Source organism: Anarrhichthys ocellatus, unplaced genomic scaffold (assembly GCF_004355925.1).
Source record: "Anarrhichthys ocellatus isolate YVR2014 unplaced genomic scaffold, GSC_Weel_1.0 scaffold1, whole genome shotgun sequence".
NCBI classification, from domain to species: domain Eukaryota; kingdom Metazoa; phylum Chordata; class Actinopteri; order Perciformes; family Anarhichadidae; genus Anarrhichthys; species Anarrhichthys ocellatus.
Genome location: NW_022280031.1, coordinates 5,714,309 through 5,724,154, shown reverse-complemented (window position 1 = coordinate 5,724,154; position 9,846 = coordinate 5,714,309). Strand labels below are relative to the sequence as shown.

General features: G+C 40.1%; 1 protein-coding gene across 1 annotated transcript in view; it reads left to right on the top strand.

The window, feature by feature from the left end:
• Nucleotides 1–834: 834 nt before the first annotated feature.
• cacna2d2b (calcium channel, voltage-dependent, alpha 2/delta subunit 2b) overlaps nucleotides 835–9,846 on the top strand; it is a 32,369-nt gene continuing 23,357 nt past the window's right edge. The window contains exon 1 of the mRNA XM_031845350.1: nucleotides 835–1,242. Coding sequence (XP_031701210.1) covers nucleotides 1,127–1,242 — 116 coding nt within the window. The 5' untranslated portion in view covers nucleotides 835–1,126. The remainder of the gene's footprint in view (nucleotides 1,243–9,846) is intronic.

Here is a 9,846-nt window from a genome sequence, read left to right as displayed (position 1 = left end):
CAGAGCTTTTCTGTTGTCAAATTGATTTAAATTACTAACTGTATTATAATTTAATGTTACTATAGTGTCAGTATTTTTTTTCACAGCTGTGAAAACATATTAGATTGGATTTGGTTGGCAGATAACCAACTCAAAATAAAGGACTGATCCGCAGGAGAAGAAATGTGAACAAGAAATCTCTGCTTTAGCTCTGTGAAGTGATTGTTAAATGTATTGTTGTAAAGTCAAACAGGCTCTAGCTAGAAAGGCCCTTCCAATAACCCATCATAGACGTCTGAAACGTGTCAAGGGGCCCCGATTACACAAGCCTTTTTTGGTAAAGGGTCACACACAAAGCAGGTTTGATGTAACTGGTGATGTCTTTAACAATGCATTGCATTCTATAAACGTATCATATCATTTTTAAAGGTAAAATCTTAATATGAAAAGTAACTTTATTAATTGAATTACCAAAATCAGGTAGTTTGTACTGAACACGTGACTTCTGAGGCCCCTGGGGGGCCGGTGTGTGATGCATCCTTGAGGCGGAGTGAAACAGCAGTACGACACCTTCACCATCTTGTTGCATTCAGAGACTCTTTAGTACTTTAGCTGTTGCATCCTCCAGGCCTACCGAAGAGCAGCGGCCAGTCTTGTGTAAAAAAACTAAATATATGCCGCTGATAAAGCCCACGTGGCTCTGCAGAGATAAATAAAGCCTAAACTAGATTCTTCTTCTGCTCCGCTGTTGCCTGGTGAGCGTGAACGCGCTTTGCTCTCCATGCGCTGCTGATGAGAGAGAGAGAGGCTGTCGTGGACGCGCCGGCCTGTGTGTGTGTGTGTGTGTGTGTGTGTGTGTGTGTGTTGGTGTTGGGTTGTGTTGGTGGTGTATATGTGGCAGCAGGAGGAGAGACTGCAGTGTCTTGGCAGCTGCATTAGAGCATCTCCCACCGTCCACGATGCCTCCGCGGCCAATGCCCGCCTCCTCCGCGTCCACTTGAAAACAGACACCGATATGAACTCGTCGGGGAACTGAGCCGGACGTTTTCACACAAGCTGAGCTGTGCATATGCCCCGGAGACGGCCCGAAGCGCTTCATTCACGTACAGAAACAAAAAAGCCCCGTGACGAGAATTGTTAATGGAAAATGGCGATAGGCAAAAGGTCTTGCAGCATCGTCTGCTTGGTATCTATCCAGATTATCTTGATTTTCAGCGCATCGTGGCCTGGAGCAGCGGGTCTCACGTTCCCACAGCAATACACGTAAGTGACGGTTATACCCTGACTGAAAAAAAACATTCTCGGGCTTCTCGACGGGAGACAACTTTGGGCTTGTCCACTCAGCGATGGTGTCAATAGACACTTGACTGTTGCATTTTCTGCTGTTATATAATTTTACAGTGTTGGCGATTGCATCAATGTAAACGTTGAGTGTCTAAAGCTCAGTGCCGTGTAAGGTGCAGTCCACAGTATGGACATTCATACGCTCTATTCAGATCATTTACTGGGATAGATTCATACTTGAACAATCACATTTCAGTGTCTCAGTTATTAAGCAGAACCTCGTTAATAATTTTGCCTCTCAATTGACATATGAAGAGTTATTGCCTTCATGTTTAGATTATCTGAACATTGAAAGCCTTTGGTCTATTTGGCATATTGCCTCAAATCAGATGTCTCTGTTAATAACGCAGAATGACTCTTATTACTCTGTTTTTTTATTTGTTTAAAAAAAAAAAGATGTTTTCCTTTACTTTAAAGTCAGTGAAGTTCTAGATGATGCTGGTCATGGCTTGTATTAGTTAAAGCAGTCAGAGGCTCATGGTATTTGACAGGCATCAACATTGAATTTGTGCAGTTGTGAAACTGAAAAGGTTTTTTTTAGCGTTCTTCCTGCTGTTCTTGTGCGCCAGTATAGATTTTTCCATGCAGGCATCCAACTTGTGTTGTTTTGTAAAAACACTCGCCTCCCTAGCAACCTCCTGGGAAAATAAACATTGCAGTAATATCTTCTACTGCATGTCCAGTTCTACTAGTGGGCCTACCATGTTAAGATAGGTGGGGTTGTACTGTGAATTTCTCCTAAATCGTCTTTCTATTTCAATCAATCCCGGGCTTAGTTGTTAATTGTTAACCTTTAACCCATTGCTGTTAAGTACAGCTGACACTTAACGTGAGACTACACTTATCTGGGCCCACCTCCAGCCTCTGCAATCAGGCTGCTCTGGAGGGAGGAACAGGCCAGATGGTCCACTCATCTTCGGGGCAGACGTTGAGGGATTTCTATCCAATCACAACTGGAGATTCGTGCTGTATTTACCAATTAGGAATGGGGTCTATAAATCAGGGAGGTGTGTGTGTGTGTGTGTGAGTGTTTTGTGATGAATTGGGTTATTTCTAGTTGGGTATAGCCGTTGCTTTCTCGACCTCCTCCTCATCCTTTCTGCTGGATTTTCTGCTGAGTGCTCTGAAACGGCTACATAGCCCTCTGCCCTGGGTCTCGTCATGTAAGCTAAATGAAGCAGAATCACTACGCTGAAGAATAGCATCTCTTTCCAATTAAGAATTAATACTGCAGCAGTGAAGATTTATTCCCCTTCGCCCTCCCTCGCTTCGCCCTTTTCACTCCCGCCCTTTCTGTCTTGACTCTGTTGATAGACAGAGAGATAGATAGATAGATAGATGGATATATATATATATATATATATATATATATATGTAGATGGATGTATGGATGGATGGATGGATAGACAGATAGCAACCCTCTCTCCTACTAAATATGTTTATATGACTACTTAATGGCTTTCCAAGTACGTTATGGAGGAAATGTAATTGCTGCCTGGATTAGATTTACTGGAAATGTTTTTTTCCTATCCAGGAAGTGTGACATTCATATACTTCACAGAGCAGGACTTTGACAGTGGAGGTTGAGGAGTTTGCATCCTGCTTTGAACATTTATTTGTTTGATTAATGCTCCCAAAACACTTGGTTAAGTTTAGGGAAAGATCACAGTTCTAGTGCTGCAGCTAATGATTCTTTTGATTTTTTAATCAGCGATTATTCTAGTGGTTCTCTACCTGTCAACATGATGGGCCCCATAAGAAGAAACATTCCTTTATTAGTCCCACAGTGGGGAAATTATTCTTTGCATTTGACCCATCCCTGTATATACAGTATAGGGAGCAGTGGGCTGCCAATTACAGGCGCCCGGGGAGCAGTTAGGAGTACAGTGTCTTACACTTCGACACAGGACACGGTGCAGCCAAGGATCGAACCGGTGACCTTTCGGTTGGCGGACAACCCTCTCTACCCAGTAAGCCACGGTCACCCCCAAATGACCATTGACAAGATTCATTCCAACAAACCGACATGGAAAGTGCAAAGTGTGTGGAGTTTTATCAGGGAAGGAAAGATCAAAGCTGGTGATGCTCATCCAGTATCATCGAGTCGAATCTGAGATATGACAAAGGCCTGTCATGCTCTCAAGATCACTGTCAGTGTGAGCGTGAACGCCTTGTGTCTTTTATGTATTTGTGTTTGATAAATATTTAGTATTTTACATTTGCGCCGCAGTAGCTTGTGAGAAACAGACATGAAAAGAAACACTCTCTCTTCTAGATAATGTTACATCAAGATAATGTTAATTTGAATTAAATCTGTTTAATTTGCTCGCTTTTGTCTTCCAAATGGAAAGAAAATGTTTCAAAACCACTGGATTAATTATTAGGAAAACAAAAACAATGGGAACTCTTGAAATGTCTTGTGGTGTGTGATCAACAGACCAAAACCCAAATGTAATCAACCTACAATAAGAGGAGCAGCAGATCCTCACATTTTGGAATTGTTGCTTCATAACTGACCTGAACTGATTCCTTTTGTTGTCTGCCGTCGATTCGTTTCCTGTTGATCGACTAATCTATTAATCTACTAATGGCTTCAGCATAATTTTGAATAAATGCTTACATGCTGATGTTTAGTACATACAATGTTTATCATGTTAGTTTGGTGTGTTAGCATGCTAACATTTGCTATAATTAACATAATGGACAGCTGAGGCGGGTGGAAATGTCATTACACTTGCAGGTATTTGGTCATAAACCAAAGTTTTGGTTTACAGTAGAGATCACAATTCATCCTGAGGGGGACACAAATGTCTGAAACATTGTTGAGGCGTTTCATTGAAAACCACAAATGTGAAGCTTGTCTTAGCACCAGAGGAAAAGTCAGAGGATTCATCCACTGGGGGACATGACATGAGTGTCTCTCCATTTCATGGCACACCAGCCACCAATAGTAGTTGAGATATTTCAGCCAAAGTGATGGACTGACTGACATTACCATTTGACCAAAAATGTAATACGGACAGCAGCATAATGTGTACAAAACATACTTGCTATTGTAAATTAGTTGTAGATAGATCGACAGACATATATTGTATATAGATAGATAGATAGATGGATGTGTGTGATAGATGGATGGATAGATGGATGGATGGATAGATGGATGGATGGATGGATAGATAGATAGATAGATAGATAGATAGATAGATAGATAGAGTACATATAGAGCTGTAAATGTCTCCCCTCTCTGCTTCTTATACTCCACCTATCGCTCTGCTGCTCCACCCTCTTGCTCCCTCTGCTGTAAGTGAATATGGGTCACGTCACATAGTGCTTCTCTCTATCTCATCCCAGGGGTGTGTGAGTATAGCAGGTAACAGAGTAGAGGTTCAGCCGCTTCATCGCAGCACTGCGATACAGAGTTTTCTGACGTCCCACAGGGCTCGAGGGGAGAGGAAATGGAGCGCACACTAAAAAAACTTGGGTCTGTGCTTCAGCTGCACTGACTCACGCGGTTAAAGCCGCTCTGCTGTTCTGTGCGCTACCGTCATGTAACAAACCTGATTCATTCACACAAAGGATCTTTACAGCGCTTTGCAAGGTCAATTTAAAACATATTGTGATGCAACGAGCTTGTTGACTCTAGTCTCTTAAATATCTCCGTGTGCACTATTTATCTGTTAAGTAGAATAAAATGTACTTATGCTGCATTTTCAAAACATGAGCGCTGCGGATGGATGACGTAACTTTATGATGCGTTTCTGCTCGCATATACTTTAACATATTTTAAATCAGCACTAACAGGCATTAAAGGTGCAGCCAGTGATTCTGATACAATTCACTTTTTGTCAAATCCAGCGAATATATCTCCTCACTAGCACTAGGATGCACCAATCCACCTTTTTCAGTCACGATACCAATATTTGGTATCGGCCGATACCAGTATTTAATTATTAAGCTGTATGCCTCACTGTGTGGAAGAGACTGGGATCAAAGGCAACATCAGGCCTGACTTAAACATTGATTTCCTAACTTTGTAAAACAAAATGTAACAAATGAATACATGAATATAAATGCACTGAATTGTTTTTTATTAAAATAATGGTATCCGATACCTGATCGGCATATTGTCACCAATAACGGATCCAACTATTTGAGACAGTATTGGACCGATATCCGATATAGTTTTGGGCAACATACATCTGTTAAGAATCATAAATGTTTGACTTAAATCTTTGTGCCATTCAGTGAATTTGTACTCACAAAAAATACATCTGAAAACATAATGGGATTAAAGAGCGACAGAATGAGAATAAAGTCAGACTGATTTAAATCTTTAGAATAATGCCAAAATAGCAAAGGCAAGTCCTTCCTTTTTTATTATGAGAATTGTGTGAGAATCACAAGGTATTGACTCACCAATGTTTAATGTTTTGTATTTGCAAATGTATCTCTGTAGCAAAAAAGAACTGCTCAGTAGTCAGTTTCATTTGATCAGCCGAGGTGGTCTTGTTGTCACTTTAACACATCGAAACATTAAGACAATTGACAATTGATATGTATTTTTAAAAGGGCTTTACAAAAAATATTTCTCATGCCTTCGCAGTTGTCAATGGGTAGAGAGATAAAAGAAGGTTCTGCCTGCTGCTGCTCTGTTTTTTCAGAGCACTCCCCACTTCACGCCTCAAGCTGAAAATACTTTTACTTTTAAATAGAGCCGTGCTTGTCAAAGACACTTCGTCAGGTTTTCTATCATATCTTCAACTGGCTTTTTAGAGCGATAGTGTTGATGTTGCTGGAGTTAAGGAAAAAAATAAATAGCTTAGATCTTTTCTGCACCACTCCTTTAACTTGGTGCTTTTCTATCAGAAAGCCAAGCACTAGCACATCTAAGGGTGGTCTAGTCACCATCAGGTATAAAAGTCTTTCACTCATGGTCAGCTCATAACGAAATCAAAAAGCGGGGAAACAAATGATATTCAAATGGCTCTTCATTGTGAAGAGTGTCTTTCTATAGATCTGGACACTTGAGAATAGATTTGTGTCTCGTCCAACTCTAGAAACAAGCCCAACGAGACTTTGATCTGCGATGTTGTCTCTACTGGGAGCTGAGTCATTGATAATGAATCGACTCTCAGGGCACTTACAGGATCCAAGGCGGTTTTCTGGGTTATGGAGATTTATTTCCTGGTTTTAACTAATTCAGGTATAAGCGCAAATAATTGTTTTTAAATGTCTTCTTCAATCCATTTGCCAGGCTGAACATCAGGATCCCATGTCCAGCCAGTGGATGGAGGTTGAACTAGTGAGGCAGGTTAAGATGTGAATTGTTATTGAGACTGATCCTCAGGGTCTCTTGAGGATAGGGTGGCAAAGTCTGGGCATACAGGGAGTCTAGTTTAGTCAAGTTTAGTCTTTTAATAGCATATTTTGCATCTTAAGCAATTATGTTCCCTGTGGCTAATGGCATATGCTTCAACATGACACTGACTATGAAAGACACCAATTCTTCTCCTGCAGGATGCTGCTTTTGTTTTAATAGGTTGATTGGGGCTGTGCTGTTTCGAAATTGCAGTTTGGGAAGAGATTATGCTGTTTATCACTGAGAATATTTTTTGGGAAGAAGACAAGACGAATTTTTTTAATTATTATTTCCACGCTGTACCGAAAACCAATTGCATCGACTCTGGTCGTGTGGCCATTAATGTGAAGAGAAGTTTAAGGTTTATTGGAGTGAAAGATTGTCAAATGATCAGTAAAGTGAAGGTGGTTTGATATTGTTCATCTGACGTCCGCTGTTTAGAGTTAAAATAATTAGTGAACTGGCCTATTTATCAAACAAATATTCCACACAGATGTTGGAATCAGTTAAGTAGCTGAAATTGTTCTGGCTTAATTAGTCAGCACTAAACACTGAAACCCCACTTTTTGTGATTGGCTGGTGAAGTGGTTAACATTATACGAAAACTTGCATTAGAGAGTGCTGCGCTAAAGATGGCAGAAAACAGCTGCTGTACTTCCACCTTACAACCTCACCATTTACTTAAAATGGGCGTTATTCATCAGCAGCACTACTGTGAAAACAGCTGTATAACGAAGCTTTCTAAAGTCTGAGAAAAAAAACACTGAAAAGTGTAGACAGGAAACAAAAATGTCATTTTAATTTTACTACATATTTTTATTCGTAAAAAAACATTGAACAGCACATTATTAAGCAGCCGTCTGTTGTTTGCTTTGTCCGACTGCCATCTGACCTCAGCTTGTGTTTAACCATTGATCAAAGGCCTCACCTCAGGCACGTATAAACCGAAAGCTTGTTAATCAGTAGCAGCACGTCTCTCAACAGCTTTCTGAAGATTAATAAAATCTCCATAAATTGGACTCTTTCTTGGGAGAACCATCTGCAGTCTCATAAAAACAAGAGAAAATCTTCCTCTGCAAATATCTGTTTTCCTGACATTGTAAGAATGCAATTAGCGTTTGTTTTACGCCACCTTTTCACTTGATGTTTCTCTCTGTAAATATACGGTCTGAAAATAATGAAATTGGTCATGGAGGAAATAGATTGTGTTGCTGAAGGCGATACTAAGTCAATACACAATAAACACGGCCAGTTTAGTTTTTTGGACGTGCAGGTCTGAATGCAAAAGTGTCTTGAAGCAAAGTACGCATTGCATTCGAATGGTCATCAAGCTGCTTCTTTCTTTTTCATAGTGTAAGCCCTGTATTGGTTTGCATGGGCTCGGAGGGAATTAGCTGCTTGAACCACATGTGCTTATACAGTGCTGTGTTGGAGTTGACCTTTCACAGAGTGCTGATACTGCTGAGTGCTGATGCTAATGTGAAATAGCCAGGTATCCAAACCTTTATCATTACAGCTTTCCCTTTTTAACAGTGGTTCCCAAAAAAAGAAATCTGTGTTGGTGCTGGCAGTCCTCCATCATCGGGTGCAGTGGTTGTTGTCGATATCACTGGTGTTTCTGCTGCTGACTTTGATGTATTTGTAACACAACTGCACTGTTTCACAAGCCCAGTGTGGAGACTCGCTTTTACAAATACAGCTCGTGTTACAAAACACTGTAATATTGTTGAGACGTAAACAAAATCGATAGGATAAAATGTGGGGAAGGATGGGTGAAACTGACTTCCATCGTCAGTATGGGATTTGTATCTAGTATGCGGTCCACAGTAGCTGGTTGAAGAATACTTTCTATCTTTGTTCAAATGAAGACTACAGAATTTGATAATTAGTTTTATTGTCATACTAAATATTATGTGAAGATATCTCTGGCAGCAACAAAAAATAAATGACCTTGAATTTGTGTCTCTAAGCACAAACTTCCCACACACTCGTGCTTATTTCAGGCCATTGCTCATTTAAAGCTCAACACAGCAGAGTTTGTGTTATATGTGAAGTTCTCTGCACTAAGGTTGCATTTAAGCTTCAAAAATCATTTGTTGTTATCTTGCTGAACAAAACGTGGAAAAAAAAACGTTTGCTTGCCACAGAGTTTATTTTCTGCAATAATCCAGAATTCAATAGAAAAATGTAATTTGCTTTTTCTCGAGGGAACCAGTGCGATGCTGAATTCCACGGAAGCAGCAAGCAGATGTTTTAAGCAAAACGCCTTCATAAAAACCCTGCACACTACCAAACAGCAGACAGACACAGTTAGACACTGCTCTTCACGAGTATAGATGTAACTGTCTTGATATTAAGCATTTTCAACTCTCATTTGTTGTCAGAGACTGTTACATTCCTCAGCTCTAGAGCCACACATATGCCTCTCCTTCCTTGAAATTCCCCTGTTGTTTCTCTTAACGCTCACAACACAGTCCATGTTTTGTGCATCCTGCCTCATTAGTTGCTCTATTTTGGGAGCGGCAAGACATTCCAGTCGCATCAAGTGATCTTGGCTGTCGCAGCAGGTCTTAAGAGCTGTTTACATACTTAGTATATAATAATTATGTGGCAAATTGTATATTTTTTTCTTTGCTCCGGAAATATCGTTTCACAGAATTATGATGAAGAGTCAACAAAGCTGACGAGGAAGCATTGCTTACATTTCAAGGCTTACTCTCAACCACAGCCTGTTGTCGAAGCTTCTTTTTTATTCCTGTTGTCATTGAATGAATTTGTGAATTCAGCGCTGAATTGGTGTAAACGGTGTTTTTTTGCTTCAAAAGATATCGTGTCAAAGAGGTGCACAAATCTGAGGGTTGAAATTCTCTTTTTTTTTTTCATCCTACAAGTTTTCCTGTTCGCGTCTCTTCATAGGAAATGGACCGGATCCCTGGAGCTTTATTAATTGTGTTGGTTGCAGTATGGAGGCAGAGTTTTCTATCTTGAAACAATATATATTTATTTTCATAAGAGCCAAAAGAAGTAGAGATATTAATGTGTGTTACAGTTTTTGTTCGATGAAACAAGTTTTCATAATTTGTGTTTTAATCCATGCACAGTAACAGATATATTTGTCACACACACACACACACACACACACACACACACACACACACACACAC